Below are 17,460 nucleotides of genomic sequence, written 5' to 3'. Positions count from 1 at the left end.
CAATAAATTCTTGCACAACAGATTATATTCAAACTACAAGAGAACATGTAAACTAAAACAGAAATTTAAAGAACAAGGATCTTAAAAATTTCAGGTGGATTGTTTGATCCACCTGAGAGATTTTTATATTAAGAACCTTCCAAGTAAAAAATACTTGGCTGCTTACAGAAGAATGAAGAGCAAAAGCTTACAATTTCTTGCTAACTTTCTCTAGTGCTTTGCTCTTCAGTTCTTGGTGTTTGGATATTTTGAAATGTAAATTACAAAGTGAATATATACTACTACAAACAAAACTAGTCTGTAAAAGTATTTTCCTACTCAATTTCTAGCTAATACAAATATAGAATTTCTTGGACTTGATACTGCATTTGGCAGCTTGAAATTCTTGTTGCTTTACCAGAAATGGTAGGCTTCGAGGTTCTCAATATTTGACTAAACTGCTTTTGGTTTAGCTTCCAAAGCTGGTGCAGCATCTGTCACATCAACCCATGTGCTCTTTGTCTTTTACTTGACTTGTAGCTGTCAATTGCTGATTGTCAATTGCTAATATTATCAATTGATAATGTTCTTGAACTATCAATTGATAAGTTGCTCAGAATGAGCGATTGACAGTTTTCCTTGAATTATCGATTGATGGTGTTGATGCAGCGATTGATAAGCTCCCTTTAAATTAGCCATTGATACTTCAAAAATAGCGATCGATCTTCACTTCACTTGGATAGATTACATGACTTCACATATTTACAATTATGTCACCTTATCTAAACATCCATTGATAGATCAACTGCTAATCTAGAAGTATTCATAACATTACATCAATTGCTAAGATACTCCAGCTTTGTTACAGTACCTCATCATCCGTTGATGGGTTTATATGATCAATCAATACTGCCTTAGCATGCTATCAATTGATCAGCTACATGCAAATTTATTCTAAGTAAGAACATAAACATTTTGTATCATCAAGCATCACATATTCCTAACATTCTCCCCCTATTTATATCTGTAGAAATTTCAGATATAAATTTGAGGTGCTTGATGATTACAAAACACATAAGGGTGAAAACAGATATCTTTGCATTGAGAAGGAAATTTTAATTACTGAAAGATAAGAGTTTTACAATGATTGGATTTTTGCTCCTCTAGACTGAGCAGATGTTCATGGTTTCCTTTTCTTTTGTTTGGTCAGTTTCTTGTTTATCTCCCTCTCTAGATCTTCAATGAATTTGGCCTCTTCTGTGATCTTGTAATTGAGCTTTTCTGCATAGCCCTCAAGATGTCTACATCTGCATTTCTAGCATGATCCTTCAATCTGAAAAATCTCTTAATGCCTTGATCATCTCTGAAAGTCATCAATCTTGAGGGATGATTGTGAATGCAACTACCAGTGTTAGGAAGAGACAACCTTAAAGGGAGATCAGAAGGTTCATTCCATTTCTTTCTTATATCTTCAATCCTTTTGAGAATTTCACTTTTGACTCCTTATGAGTATGAGGTCCTGTTGTCTAACTTCAAATACACAGTCTTCAAATCATTGTAATCTTGATCCAAGATCCTCTCTAGTGGCCATGTAATTCTTGTTTGAGAGGAGTAGTGGAATTCCAACTTTTCTGGAAGTTTCTTAGTCCTTGTCAAGGCCTTTACACTTAACAATTGGAGGCTGTTCACTGATATGAAATGCATAAGCATAAGTAGATTTAGGGACCTTGACAATTTCTGGCACAAGAGGAACCACCACTTCTCTGGAGGGAGACTTGACCTGAACAGGTCCAACTGGATCATACCTTTTAGGATTTCCTCCTTTCTTTTTGATATGATCAGGCATATGTTTGGCCTTGCTTGCAGATTTTCTTTTCTTTGGCCTCAGAGAATCTGCCAGCTCATCCTCTTTAGTTACAAAGATTTTTGAAAAATTCATGGATGAGATGTCAAACTCTACTGGCTCTTCTTTGAGTTCTTCTGGATTGATGATTGTTTCTGGTTGAACAGTAGAAGTAGGAGGTGGATCTTACCATGTGGCTTTATTGGAGATGGAGGATCAATTAGACAAGGTCTAAACTCATTAATAGCAGATGGCTCACCTTGACATTTTATGCTCTTGACTGTGACAGTTCTTGCTTTCTTCTTAGGTGGCTGTCTTTTCTTTGAAGCTAGAGGAGCTTTAGATGTTGGGACTAGAGCAAGTTGCTCCCCCTTAGTTGGTGGCTCCCCCTGAGTTGTAGGCACTTGTGATGTAGAGGTGGTAGGAAGAGTTGTAGGATTGACAATTGCAAGACTTGTGTTGATGGTAGGAGATGTGGCAATTGCAGTTGTTGTGGATGATGGAACAGATGGAATAGTTGCAGTAGGAGCTAAGGTAGTTGCAGTAGGAGCTGAGGTAGTTGGAACAGATGGAATAGTTGCAGTAGGAGCTGAGGATCTTCATCTGCTGCCCACTCCATTGCTCTTTCGTACTGCCTCAATATCTCCATCTTGGTGTCACCAAAGTTGAAGTTTTGGCTGAACACCCAATCAGGCATCTCAGAAGGGCCAGCTACTTCATCTTCTTCAACATCATCCTCTTCATCAAGAGAATCATCATATATTGAATCACCTTGAGTAGAGAGCATGCCCTTAGGAACAACAGCATGTGCAAGTTGTGCTCTCTCTAAGGCTTCAGATGTATGAGTCAATCCCAGAGTCTCCTCTGCTTGGACATTGGATTGACCAGCCATAACTTGATAGGCTGGTATAGGATGTGCAAATTGAGAAGCATCCAATTGGTCCACAACAGGTTCCATCCTTATGTCTCCAGTACCTGCATTTCTCTCTTGATCTCTCTGTTCTTGCATCAGGGTCTCACCCTGACTCACCACACACTCACCTTCATCTTCTAAAGTGGAACCCATAATCTCTCCTTTTGCCTGAGAGGAAGAAATTCTCAGCCCCTCACTCACATCCTCTCCTTTTGCCTGTCCACAAGAAAGCCTCTCCTCTAACTCACCATCTCTCAATCCTAAAAGTGCAGTAACAATAATGAGTTCTTCACTAGCAGCTCTTGTGACAGCAAGATGTTCAAGTTGTGAGTTGTCTGCTAGTGGAACTACTTCTATCAATGGCTGAGAAAGAGCCATTGATGGTACATTGTCACTCATCAATAAATGACTGCTGTTAGGCACATCCATTGACAGAACTGCAGTTATCGATCGATGAGGGATATCGATCGATGATGTAGAAGGATTAACAGTTGATACATTTGTTGTGACAACTAGAGAATCTGTGAAGAATGAGGGATTTGGTATTTCCACAACTTCACTAATTGTCTTTGAAAGAGCAGATTGATGACCCAACAAAACCTGTGAAGGATGATCATCAATTTCAGAAATTGGCTTCTCCAAGTGCAGAGTTGGAGAATTTGGGTGGGGGAAGTTGTATAGTAAATCAACTTCCTCCATATTGAAATCTGTGCTTTGAAAAAGTGTTTCAAATTGAGGGGGTTGTGACTCCACATTTACTGGAGTCACATCAGACTGAATTTGAGAAGAATTGAGATTGCTAGAAGATTTAGTGATATCCTGTTTAGGAAACCCCCCCCCCCCCCCCCCCCCCGAAATCAAATTTGATTGCGAATAAACATATTAATCGACATAAATCCATATCACATACATTTACTATTCTGGTCATTCTTATCATACATTTACTATCCTGGTCATTCTTATCGGATCAGGTTTCGGATCGGATATTTTCACGCCAATCGCATATTATTTTTAAAATAATCTTCATATCAAATCGAAAATAAATCCGACCCGTTCACAAGCCCATACTTATATATCCATACTTATACTTGTGTATAGATAATCTCATCATCCCTTTTCTCCAAAATATATATACTTCCAAAGTTGTAACCATTACTAATTTTTCGTTTTTTATTGTAGGGCATTTTTAACTCATTATTCTTCCATATTAAAGAACATGTTATATATCATCATATCTACAAAATTTGATGACGAATTGCTGTGCCGTATATATGCTATAGGTTACAACCGCAGTTTCCCGCTTATGCAAGTATCAAACATTAGCAAGGAGATTGTAATTCTTTTATCAGTGGTCTCTTGCTGCATCCAGTCGCTGGACCGCACGTTTAAGACTGACTTCGTGTCGCCGTAACCCTTGCCACAACTCATTAGAGCTACCCCTTAATCCAAGCTTAAGGATCTGTTCATGCAGCAGTTCCAAATTGACGAGAGGTGCAGTTGTTGGACGCCCATGAGCACACTAAAAAACGCACTTGCAAAATTAGTTCCCGTGCCATAAAACAGTTTTAAACTCGGGTTTCTATCATTAGCTTGCAATATTGACCAAATTCAACTCACTTGGAAACACAGTGATGTCTGCTTTAGTTCTTCCACTATTAGAGAACATTCTGAAGGTAGCAGTACATCACCAAACATGATTGCGCCTGTTTAACAATAAGCATAGTACATCAAGCCAGAACAAAAGTAGCATCGTTCTCTATTTGCGAACTACTCCCAAAAAGAATTTCCTTTAATTCTATTCTATTATCCCCAACAACTGCCAGTTAGGTAAAGAATATTCCCTTTGTGCGAGGGTCAGACATAACGACAAAAGGTTTATACTTTATGATGACAGAATTTCAAGAAGTAAAATGTAAACAAATGTACCTCTGCAAGCCTTAAAGTTCAGCACCCGAATAACTGATGGAGGCACTGTTGATGTTCCATCAGTGTCAGAGAGCTATTTTTATTGAAGAGAAAATGGGAAAAAAAAACCCAAAAATAGAGGAATCAGATTTTATATACAATTTCAATTAATAGACGACAGCCCTCAAAGAGCTATTTAATGAATTGAAAGGACTTGCACGAGTACTAGTTACCTGCTGAAGAAACTCCAATAGATCTCCATCGGTTAAATTGACCCCCAAAATGCATGGCACCTGTATATTTCCTGACTATTATTTATGTTTGCAACAGAATCAAATTAATAACAAGCTTAATTGTACTACATATATACATAGGGAAAATTTATATGGAGACCACTGTTTTGTTGGAGACTCGAAAACCATATATGTACTCCAAGCTGAACACGTTTTACATAATAATATATTTTGTAATGTTCTTCTTGCAGAATATATAGTCTACATAGAACTCAACCCTCTATAATTACGTGTGTGTGTGTGTGTGTGTAATGTCTTAATTGTATCTGTACAATGCTAATAGATACAATATTATCTGAGATAGAGTTTTGTGAAATCTCGATAATTTAATGATGTGGTTATCTTCAACATGTTGACAAATTTCATGTTCATAAACAAGTTTCTCACGCAAGAATAGTTCTTACTTCAAGTAATGAGAGTAACGAAGCAAGTGATGATTTCAACTTCTGTGCACATTAATCTACTGATTCTGTTTTTAAGGTAACAAAGGAAAAATAACTGGAAACTGAGAAGATACGGAATTAAAACAAATAAAACAAATTAGAGTAGCATTGGTGCCAAGGTACCTTCAGCAGACCCCCTAAAAGCCTATAAGCAACAAGAAGCCTGCCTAATTCTTTGTAAGACAGGAATGTATCAAAAAGTCTTCAGCCTAGTAGAAAACTATTGAGTGCTCTGTTGTAGTTTCTGGCTGAGAGTGTCCCATAAATAGAGGTAAAATACACATGAATACAATCCATTGTCATTTACAGCAGACAAAAATAGTATGTTATGCACATAAACTCTTGACATTTGTTTTATTTCAATTTCAGTCTTTAATGTCTCAATGATTAATGACCCTAAACTCTCTGCAAAACAAGCCCCTCAACTTGTTTTACATATTTTATCTCACCAAATTAAATTAGAAACTGAGGAACAAAGTGTTGCAAATCACATATAAGTATAACAAAGTTGATACAACTTGACTACACTTTGTAGAGCCCGAACGAAACTTTTAGGGGCCAGCTGTTACTTGACAAGTTTTAGCATTGCCTTGATTATGCAACACAGCATATAATAATGTATGGCTGAAAAAATAATTTAGGGAAAGAAGAGAAAATAACTTGCACTACCAAGGATTTGACTGTAAAAGGTAAGGCTGAAAACAGTAATAGTTAATTTACCGCAATCAGTGTAGCCACAGATGATTGACTGTGTAGAAGTTTCAAGTTCCTGCAATAAAGAGACGAGAATTTCAAGATAACATATGGGTGCTTAAATGTTAAAATCATCTTTAATAATCTCAGGATGTTTGCTTAACCAGAAGAAGCCAATTAGGTCTCTACAAAAGCAAACATCACTCCTTTCGTGTCAACATCAGTATGAATTGAAGTGGAGGCACTATTATATCATACAACTTTGTTCCAACTGTAGGATCTGATAGAAGTTTAACGTCATCGCTACAAACCAGACTAATAAATCTTTCATTCTGTTCAATCTGTTTTTAAAAATAAAAGGGGGCACCTAGAATTTACTTTTTAAAATTCCTTGAACTTTGAGTATTAATGCTGCAGATCCAACCCCAATTCCGTATCAATTCAGCATAGTTCTGCAGCAACTGATGCCCAAATTCAGGCAAAACCTGTTGTTTCAAACATAAGAAGATATATAATGAGGCTTAAAAGTTCGAATATAGAGGGAATACGGGTATATGCAAAATACAATATAACTATGAAACCTAACATACCAACTCTTGCTCTACATCCAAGTAGGTCATTGTCTTCATTTCTCCAGCGAGGACCTATGATGTTAATGATTATCAAAGGCTCAAAGCCACATTCAGTACGCATACTTATCTATATAAATTACAAAGTTCTTAGCCATTAATTTCTACTTATTTAACAAAACTTATCAAGTTATGCAAGCTTTTGTCATAAACACTTGACTTGTTAAGCTTGAAGTCCAAAAATATTAATTATTTAGTTGGATTAATAAGTTTATTAAACCAATGTACGGCTTAGACAATATAATAACACTATTACCCCTTTTGACTAAATTCTAATATAAATATAACTATATCTGTAAACTCTCCCAGAAACTGCAACAGGCATAGAATATTGTGCTATATAGGATATGTCATAGTCCAAATATATGATAAGTAAATATCTTATACACCAAACAATTCATAATATATAATCTCAATTCTTTTATTTATCTCAGAAAGAAATCGAGGGATGAGACAAAGTAGTCAGCTGGTACTATTAAGAGAACTTACACCTTATTCTTTACCTTAGAACGCAGCTCTTCTAGCCGTATTCTCTCATCTGCTGCATGCTGAAAATAGCCATTGCAGATTTTGTATCAGGAAATAGTTGGAAATACATGCTAGAGTAAAGAAAAGATGGCACAGAGGCCAGCCATCCCAATTCAAGCATCTCCCTATTAAAGCTACTAGTGAATGAGAATGGCATGGGATAAGAAAGCCTACCAACACGCATTACGTTCATGCTTTCATGGTAAAGGATTGTCATTATATATAATTTGTTCTTTTGCTATTCGAAGATGGATATAAACAAAACTATTCATTTGCGAGTTTAAAGGTATAGGTAATGCATGTACCTGGTCAATAAAAGCAAGTACCCCACCACCCACAACAGGAATATATTTCCTGTCAACCTGCTGAAGAACTTTGGCACCCCTGAGAGCGTCCTTCTCAATGACTTTGGGAACTAACACATCACCCGCAAGGTGCAATATCCCTGAAGAGATGTCAAGTATATCTGCATCCTTGTTGTGAAGATTATTTGAATTTTCTTCGCTCTGATTGATCGGGAAAAAAAAAATCTTTATATTTCAAACTAATAATCTGATGAATCTTATCATATGTAAAGAGATATATAAAAAAATGATCATGAAATTGTTAGAGAACTCAACTGTACTTAATTGACTGCTGCTCCGCCATTTCATTTTAGAAGCTGGTAAATCTCTAGTTTCTAGGCTTTTCCCTGACATGGAATATGAAGGATTGTATATAACAGATGAAGTATGTATACGGCACAGATTAAGTATGTATTAATCCTAATTCCTATGTCATGATGACACGAGTACAAGCAGTAAGCATAATGTGTTTAGACACTGAAGAGAGTTCCAAGGTAACAAGGACTTAAATTTATAAACTCTCAGCGCTTGAATTTCCCACTATAATTCATTTATTTATCATTAAGCCAGTAATGCTTAGAAGAGAATACAACACTGGTTCAATTAACCTTCATAAAATTGCCACAATAAGATGGCCTTCCAAAAGATGAGCTAGGGCATTACAGATTAGCGCAATGCTTGGTACTTCCCAGGAATTGAAGTATATTGTTTCAGACACATTATATTATGCCGGGCAAGTTGTATATATTAAGATATTCTATATGATATAGAGATTACAAGGAAAAATTTATTATCTTACTGTTCCTCGGTCAAAAATAACTTTTGCCATCAGTGTGGATAGTCAGTTTATCTTCTTTTCAACAGCCACATAAGGGATTTTGTTAGTCGAATAATGAAATCGGCACTTTCAACGCACATTGTGTGATTATAGTCGGTCATTATTATGCTCGCAAGGAGAAGAAACATGAAGTGCAGGATTTAATAACAAGGTTATAGCTAAGAATTCATGCAACTTTTTTGCTTATGCTAAGTATTTATATTTTGCCAAGTAATGCAATTTAATATCGTTAAAGCAATTTCTGAATTTTGACTGAACTTTGCTTTCAAAAGCTGGTGCATGCACTGTTTTGGCATGATAACCCACGAAAAATAGACATTAGTCCAGCGTTTCATCATCTAAATTAACAAATAACATGTCGACTTTCATTTTATTTCTGACACAAAAGAACAAGCATATGTAATTTCAAACCCTCAAGACCATATAGAATTGTGTAATTTCGTAACAAGATTAGCTCGAGGAAGGGTGCTAAGATCTATAAATTTGAGTCCAGTAGATAAATTTTTCCGCCATGATGCTATAGTTTATGGTTAGGGTACAAGCTAATGGTTGTTGAGCCATATAAGGAAATCAGGTGAATTATTTTAAAAGGCAACAAAAATAAAAAGACGTAATTTTATTAACTCATAATTTATTCAGATCTAATTCTTAACATGATATTGGCAGTACCTTCAGAGTGCATGTTGGCATGGAAGTTTTGAAAGTCAGTTGGCGTTTCACAATCTTGAGCTTCATTAAAGCCTGCTCTCCTCATATCTGGCCTGAAGATAAAACAGCAGATATAACCACTGCTGTTACGCATAACATTTAAGGTCACTGAAGAATAATGAAGTATACCTCATATTATTAATCAAACCATTCACAGAATATAGGTTAGAGGATGGACGACATACACCAGACAACTGTTTGTTGTTCTCCACAACATAAGTTTCTGAAAACATAAAGCTATGTCAGCTGGCAGGCAGTTATTCAAATTTCAACTTGTTAAAAAAAACTTCTATAGGAGCAGTACCTTTTAAAATTGAAGCATCATGGGTGCTCACTACCTGTGCATTTAGTGCCTCCGTATATGATAAACTGTTCAAGATTGAGAATTTCTTCTTGCCTCTATAATAAGGTGGCGCAGAATGGCTTCTTGGTCGTTTTCCATATGCCTTCTCACCACCTCTGATTTCAGATCTTCCATCTGCATTAGCATCTTCATTATTCCATAAAAAAACACGACTTGATGATGCAGCATCACTTCTACCTTTATCTCTATCAACAGGTTTTGAACATGACCCTTTCACTTTGTCAGAGTGGAAATCAAAAACATTTGGTAAAAAATCATACTCTACATCATCAACGCGAAAATCACATGCATCTTTCTGGGAGCTAGGATAATCACCAAGTCCTGAATCCTCTATACGACTGGAAGCAAAGCAGTTTAAGTGGCCAAAGTTATATCCCATATTATCAAAACCAGAAATGCAGCCTTTATCTCCTGAATAGTGGTAACTGTTCATTTTACACTTGTCTTGCACAGCGTCATTACTAACATGATCTGCTTCCATAAATTTGGTCTCTGCAGAACTATCTGGTGTCACACAAGACCATCCAAATTTTGAAGATGATTCTCTTGGGCCATACTTTTGAAATTGATTTCCCAAGTCAAGTGAAAGATCAGTATCTTCGTCAAAACAAGCTACCATCTGAAATAATTGCATCGGTGCTCTTGTTGTGGTGTCTGGACCCATAAACATGACATCTTTATTTGTAAACCCTGGGGAACACCACACACTAGCTCTTTCATCTTTCCCTGATTCATGTATTGGGCTATCAACAACTACTCTGACGCCAACTTCACAAGCACGGTCAGTACAATGTTCCTGGCTTTCAAGTCCTTTGCTTTTGAAATTGATTCCTTTACTTAGAGAAAATGCTTTACCAGGTGAGAGGCCTCGCCGTGAAGAGCAGCCCTTTAGAAAGTATTTATTAACATTAAGAGTGTCACTGATCTCCTCTACATCATTGCTGGCTTCAAAACAATGAGCAGACCCGCTCACTGCTAACATGTCAGTTATGCCATCATCATCTATATGTGACATGTTACATTTTGCCTCCATTAGGGAATCCATATGCTCATTGGATATTTCTGCGGTAACTTTATTTTCGAAGAGATGATCTTCAGCAAAGTACACTTTACTCACAGGCGCCTCCAGATGGCATCCATTTTCTTGGTCAATTGCCTCTCTGAAAAGGGAAAGTGCTCCATCACACAGCTGCGCTGTAGAAGATATCTTCTCTTGGTTCTTCTCACTTTCACTAGTAGTTCTGCTCGATTTCAGACCAGAAAATGTATTGCCACTACAGGGAGACATATAATTAAACGACTCTTTTAGCATCTTGCGATGGAGAGGAACTTCCAGAGCAGCCTGGTATAATTGATGTTCGCATCTCTTTCTTTTCTTTTCGTAATGTGATTCCATGTCTGTTATGTAGGGCAAAAAACCTTGATATCCTCTTCTTGTAAAAACTTTATAAGCATTAAAACATTATAAATTGGAACTTATAGTTCTCAATAGGCAGAGATGAATTAACAAACCAAATTACAAGATCAATAAAAAGGTTCAAATTTGATAATTAATATAAGATAATTAATAATACCTTCTGTTGTAACAGAATTGATACCTTCCTTCCACGTGTTATCATTTCGCAAAGCATCATCACTGAGGCAATGTCCTGGCAAAATATGATCACTAACCACAAGTTCAAAATATATAAGTCAAAGCAGATCTACTGTTTTTGAGTTCCGGTATTACCATTAAGCATGCATTTATTCCAGATATTTGTTATTGCCTTCTCAAGGAAGGTAAGTATGTGATCCCAGTCCTGAAACATAACCAAAATAAATTTGGAGGTAACTGCTGGCTCGATTAAATCAATATACACCAAGTAATACTGATAAATAACAGAGTACAATTAATTGAATGAATCTATCAGGGAGATATGTGTTGTAATTGAAAAAAATAGTAACGTTCTAAATTTTATCACTTATTATCTTATATTCTATGAGAGGGGGAGGGGGATATTACTAAAACTTCACCATGAGGAAGTCCATTATCTTATATCTTACATATATGCATAAGGCCTACATTTTTATAAAAACTTCTCTATGAGGAAGTCCATCATCTAATATCTTACATATATGTGTAGGGCCTACATATCCATTAATTTCATCTGCAGGATTCATAATTTGCGCCAACAAAGGCATAAATTACAGGGAGTCTGTGACTATAAACACTTATCATTTATAGTGGTTTATAGTCTTTACCAAAAACACATATACTGAAATGTGCATGTAAACAAGTTCTTACTTTCTCTTATCGATACCTTTTTGTTTCCTTACTTCAATTTAGAGTATTTTCTAGGAATCGATTTCAGTTCCCCGTTGTTGGGGAAAGTGCCATCCGGCTCTGAAACACTTGTAATTGAAAAATCCCCTCATTTTTGTTGGAGATGGGGGAGCGATGGTATTATGGAGCAAAAAGAATTATAGGTTAATCTTTAAGTGTAGGTAGACTTGAGATGTCTATGAAGAGAACTCCTTCTGGGAAAACAGGAGCATTCACGAAGGGGTAAAATTTGTGTAGGAGGCAGGGTCGAAACACAGGGTAGGTGCAACACAGTATATGCAGGAGAACTAAATTTTCCAGCACATAAACTTGTTAAGAAATTCACTTTATGGGCCAATACAAGCACGTCATGCAAGTGCATAGTGTAGATAACACAATTTAAGATTTTTTTTTTTTGCTAATTAAGTAAGACATTACATTTCTCTTTTTGTGTCAATATTATCATCACTGCCATATTATTTCGAGAAAATGCCAATTTCCAGAAACCAAACTGTTACGTAGTTATAATCCTATCAAACATAAACATCAAATAGATATATAATTACCAAAACAAACACAACCACAACGGAAACAAACTCCCTAATGGCAATTGAACTGTAAATGGTCAAATGACACAATAATTGGTCTAATCACATGAAAGAATACTTGGCTTTAGCTAGAGAGACCAATGAAATGAAAAGGCGCTGAAAGTAATTTAACTTGATAAACATTATATAATATCAGTGTTGTTAAAGGCGCACTATGGCGCTTTGCGATTAGGCGCAAGATCTGCGATTCAAAAATGTGCACTTTAGCGCGATTCCAAAATCGCTCAAAATGTGCTAAGAATTGCAAAAAAGTCACTCATAAAATAGAAGGATAATAATACACTTAAAAAAGGTTAAAAGGAGAAGAAACCCACTCTAGGGTTTCATCTCTCAAATCTCAGCCGCTCAACTCTTATTCTCTCAACATCATGTCTTCTAGTTGAAGATGATGAAGAGGAAGAGGAAGAAAAGGGTATTTGAGATGCCGAAGATTGAGCTAGATAACAGTGTAACTTTCAAATTAAAGAACCTAGTTTTTTTTTTTTGGCCAAAAGGCGGGCGACTAATGGCGCTTCGCGAGTCGCGCCTTAAATCTGGGTCTTGCGCTTTTTTAAAATATGCACCTTAAACAACACTGTGTAATATCATATAAAGTCCGTATATGTAACCAAAATATGCTAAAAAATTAGTTATGCTGCATATAATACTATGTTCAAATTTAAAACTGGAAATGTAACCTTGAATTCGGCAGAAGTCTTTGATGGTTCAAATGTCAAATCATAAAGAGATGATGGACAACTCAAGTTCAAGATGTATGATGGATTAGTTTGACTCCTGCTTCTCTTTCCATTACCAGGACCACTAAAATCATTAGATGTACCTATATCATCAAACTTGGCTGCTAACTGACTCAACAATTTATGAATGGGCCCTTTCCAAACGAACCTCGAATTGATATCTGCACGCAGGCATTAAGAAAAACCAAAAAACAAACGAGAATATTGATCTTCGTAATTATTGATCAGATAATCACTTCACAGATTGGCTGTTGTAGATCATTAGAGAGAAGCAAAAGACAGGATACAGACATATTGGACTGCCTGCAGAAAAAAATCTCTCCATAAACAAAAGAGCCAAAAAAAAGGACACTGAGAATAAGAAACCAACATGGGATCAGTTTGCACCACTATACCTTTCCAGGAAACGTTTTACCAGGACCAGATATGTATCCAGAAATCTTTAATATACCATCAGATACATCGAATTCATGTAGCATAATGGAAGGATCAAGGCCAAGGCCACTCTTTAATAATGGCAAAGGAGAAGACGACGGATGTGCACTGAGCAATTCGTCTTCACTATACTTGAAAAAGAAGAAATGTGAAATTGTCAATCCCGAGGCAAATTTGCAAATTTATTTAGTTCTAGCAAATTGTGAGACGTACCTCTCAATATCAAAAACTTTAATGTTGACCTTCAAATGGACAATGGCAATCTTAAGTACACATTCTGAGAGTATGTGCAGAACCTTCCTGGCACTAAGATGTGTTACACAGTGGACGATTAGATTTAGTCGGTGCACCGAATTGTCAGTACAATAAAATTATATATTTGTTTAAGAGCCTACAAATATTAATCTGGAATGAAAAGACTACAAGCAGAACAAGGAGAAACCTGGACTGCAATTGTTTTCTCCTAACTGGTTGGTTGTAAAATAAATCGTGAACTGTGACTAGAAGAAGTCAAAAAAGCCCCAAGTTAGCCCAAATAATTATGTGCCTTCCAGAAAGTAAAGGTATTAGACCCTATCTAATCCATCTGACATGTGTTCTAGTTGTGAACAAGCCGAGAACTCTTAGTCAAATATTCCATGATATTAAGCTTCCTAGGTCTAGCAAACAGTTTCGCATTGCAAACCTATTGTAAACAAGTAGGAGAACCAATCAACCTGTTGTGCCCACATCATGTCTATTATCATCAATTCCGAGATATAAACACTTGCACCCCTGCATAATATGAAGAAAATATAAACCGTGATGATATCCAGAATGATATGATAGCGTTATAGAGGGCTCTCATCAGCTAGATGCATTCGGAAATATAAACAGTCCTACCTTCATGACCTTACGATAGCCATTGGGTCTCCCATGAGCTTTTGTAACAATTTCTAATAATGATACATCTGAAATAGATCCCAGTGCCTCCCCGCGAGAACCAAAACTTCCAGCAGTAGTGTCCTTGTCACCAATCAGGTCAAATTTCGATGTTGCTGTTCATACACCAACAGAAAATGTTGCACGAGTAAAAAATTAATATGATCCCCAAAATATTATATAAAAAGTCTTTAGGTTTCAACTCTTTCCTAATTTGGAGCTCTAAAGTTAAAACTTCATGCCAAGTTGCCGGTTACTTGCCTCGTATTGAGCTTTAAAGCAGAAACATATCCTTAAAGACAAAAAACACTGGTAATTATCAATTTATATACTGGAAAACAGACTTCCATTGTATACTCCTTTAAATTCAACAAGAGGCTTAGCATGGATCTTGGAGAGGGAAGACAATTCCAAGGTTCAGGTTAAAAGTTTAAAAATGGGTGGAATAAGATAGTTGTAATAAGGCAGTGCTCATTCAGATAATAATTTCCTATTGTTTAATGACTGGAATTATTTCGCTTTCAGAAACATATTGATTAAACTAGAATCAAACTGACTGAAATGTGAGTAAATGTGACTATACATATGCTCTATGTTAGCTATAAATCAACACCTATCACAGATACATGTCTTAATTTCTAATGATGACAATAGGTGTTCCATGTTAAAAAAAATGTTCATATCTTTTTAAAAGATGAACAACTAAGATCATTTACAAAATCAATATTAAAGAGAGCTGAAGTTCATTCTTATTATGGGAAACAATTACAAGTATATTATCCCCAGAACCTCAAGTCTGCAACATAGTGTATATACATATCATTCCATATTGACCATCCTGAAATAAAAACTTCAGACAAAAAGGTTTTCCTTAATGGGTCTATTCTACATTTAGCATTATAGCATATACATGACACAGTTTGTTGATCCATCCATATGTTTAATGAACCAGTAATATGGTAAATTATTAACCGTATCTTTCACCCAAAAGCACCAGTCCATCCCTAGTAATACCACAACCTGCAGGGGAGTATTAGTTTAGTAAGTTTGGATATTTACACAGGAGTTCTAGAAAACTTTTGTTATAACAATATTAAAGATTAACCATTGTCTGTCACTTTGATGTAACCTGTGCCAACAGCTACAGCAACAAATACCTGACAAAAGAACTAAAGTTAATGGCAATTGATGGATTGACCATAGATCTTTATAATAACTTTGCAAGATAATAAAACAGGAGATTATCCGGTTGAATAAGGCGACATTCAACACTCAGTACTTCAATGCAGGTAACTGTTCCTACTCAATATTTTAATCTAAATATCTCACCAAAAAAAACCATTTTGCTCATTTTTTAGGGTGGCGTCATTAAAAAAATCAGGTGTAGCGCATTCTCAGATTGCATGTAGGGCCAATGATTGATTGCACTATTTCGGACCTTTTCCTAAAAAAATTGTTAGAAAGGGGGCCAACACTTGGTTAAATTCAATAATAACTCATCCAACTAAACAAAAAAAAAACTTTATTAACAGTGTAAACTCTTTTATCACAACAGAAGTATATAAACAAGGTCTAAAAACCACATACCCGGCAAAAGTACCTAAAAATAAAATTTGTTTATACCTTTGTCGCACCAGCATCGAGACTGTTGTAAATGAGCTCTTCCACCACCCTTGTGAAATCGTACACCAAAACACCAGAACGAACGGAACTCTTAACAGTTTCCGGCAATGGCTTGATTATGCCCCTCACCATCTAAATCAGATATGCAACACAAAACAACAATGAATTTAATCAAAATGCTCAGTGCAACACACAATTCACAAATAAAATTTTCCAAAAACAGAAACTATGACCGTGTATAGTAAATTAGAAACTTGATGATTGAAATCGTGGCCATAAATCTCCTGATATTGATAACACGATAGCTCGATAGAACAAAACCCTAGGGTTTAAAAATTGTCATAATAACGATAGATACACAATGATGTATGTATATATGTATACACATTAATGGAAATTGCAGATATTAATGATTAATGATTGAAAAGATTTTAGGGATTGTGCGATATAATGTAGTACCTGAACGTCGTGAAATTGAACTGATTTTGGAGACTCGCCGTTGGGTTAAGTCATGTCAACTCAGTGGAGTCGGTGAGTTTTTTGCTAAGAGACTCCCTTGCTACAAAATTACAATACCCTTGCAATAAACGTATATATTCCTCTCCACCTCTGTCTTTGTTCATACTGAACAAGCATAATTGCCCGTGTTACACTTACACATACTATTGATTTAAAAATTTTGTGTTAGAATTTTTATTTTATATTTTTGTAAAATAATACTCCCTCCATCCCCCTGAATTGTATACATTGAGGGACGGGGACGCGGCACGGACTTTAAAACTCCTGTAGTTGTGTAATTTATTTTTAAAATTTTCTTTTTCTGAATTAAAGTTTGGATGTTATATTTTTATTCAGAAAAAGGAAAAATCTCAAAAATAAGTTTTGGAACTATATTTTATAAGAGCATTGAAATGCGTGTCGAACAGTTGAAAATAAACGTATACAATTAAATGGGTCAGAGGGAGTATCTTATAAAGTTCATTAGTTATTATTAATTTTCAGTTTTAAAATAAATATTACTTTCCAACATTAGTCATACCTAAAACTTAAATTTTGATGATGAAAAGTGATATTTTATACCTAACATGTGACTTCTTCTCTTTTTTTGATAAAAAATTAACATGTGGCTTATATATAACATAAAGCTAACTTAGTCCTCGTATATTAAAAGAAAATCATTTTTTATAAATTTTTAGTGATAATTATTATATTTCTGAACAAATATAATGTTACACGATAAATACCTAAATATGATGACAAAATAATAATAACGATGAAGTGAAATTAAAATAATACTAAATCAATCGAGTCTTAATAAGATAAAATAGTTTCAATACAAAATTTTCAATGCGAT

The 17,460-nt window shown here is 35.5% G+C and overlaps 1 protein-coding gene across 6 annotated transcripts; it reads right to left on the bottom strand.

Moving 5' to 3' along the window:
• Positions 1-3,867: 3,867 nt before the first annotated feature.
• LOC108223245 (DNA mismatch repair protein MLH3) lies at positions 3,868-16,725 on the bottom strand. Of its 6 annotated transcripts, none has more exons than XM_017397399.2 (26): positions 16,566-16,725; positions 16,107-16,238; positions 15,589-15,640; positions 15,456-15,503; positions 14,445-14,599; positions 14,279-14,336; positions 14,005-14,062; positions 13,776-13,868; positions 13,523-13,688; positions 13,415-13,430; positions 13,068-13,288; positions 11,210-11,279; positions 11,055-11,129; positions 9,421-10,878; positions 9,246-9,339; positions 9,078-9,169; positions 7,847-7,917; positions 7,532-7,732; positions 7,202-7,246; positions 6,660-6,713; positions 6,448-6,554; positions 6,097-6,145; positions 4,874-4,933; positions 4,662-4,734; positions 4,353-4,438; positions 3,868-4,254 (listed from the first exon to the last, which is right to left on the bottom strand). In XM_017397399.2, exons 2-26 carry the CDS (start codon positions 16,236-16,238, stop codon positions 4,081-4,083), a joined length of 3,708 nt encoding a protein of 1,235 aa, XP_017252888.1. In that variant the 5' UTR covers positions 16,566-16,725; the 3' UTR covers positions 3,868-4,080. The 6 variants fall into 6 exon arrangements, 4 of the variants coding, with proteins under 4 accessions (XP_017252888.1, XP_063949442.1, XP_063949441.1 ...); XR_010292071.1 differs by having other exon boundaries at positions 4,201-4,254; positions 4,662-4,706; XR_010292072.1 differs by lacking the exons at positions 3,868-4,254; positions 4,353-4,438; positions 4,662-4,734 and adding an exon at positions 6,234-6,349.
• Between the last annotated feature and the right edge of the window lie 735 nt (positions 16,726-17,460).

The sequence above is a fragment of the Daucus carota genome, chromosome 5 (genome assembly GCF_001625215.2).
Source record: "Daucus carota subsp. sativus chromosome 5, DH1 v3.0, whole genome shotgun sequence".
Classification (NCBI taxonomy): domain Eukaryota; kingdom Viridiplantae; phylum Streptophyta; class Magnoliopsida; order Apiales; family Apiaceae; genus Daucus; species Daucus carota.
This window is presented reverse-complemented; position numbering and strand designations above follow the sequence as displayed.

Excerpts from the sequence above, each read along its gene's own strand:
- LOC108223245 (XM_017397399.2), bottom strand. The coding sequence starts at position 16,238 with ATGGTGAGGGGCATAATCAAGCCATTGCCGGAAACTGTTAAGAGTTCC. Across the intron at positions 7,247-7,531 it reads TACTTGCTTTTATTGACCAG|CATGCAGCAGATGAGAGAAT; the intron begins GTACATGCATTA and ends GGCTATTTTCAG. Across the intron at positions 4,439-4,661 it reads GAACTTTAAGGCTTGCAGAG|GCGCAATCATGTTTGGTGAT; the intron begins GTACATTTGTTT and ends ATTGTTAAACAG.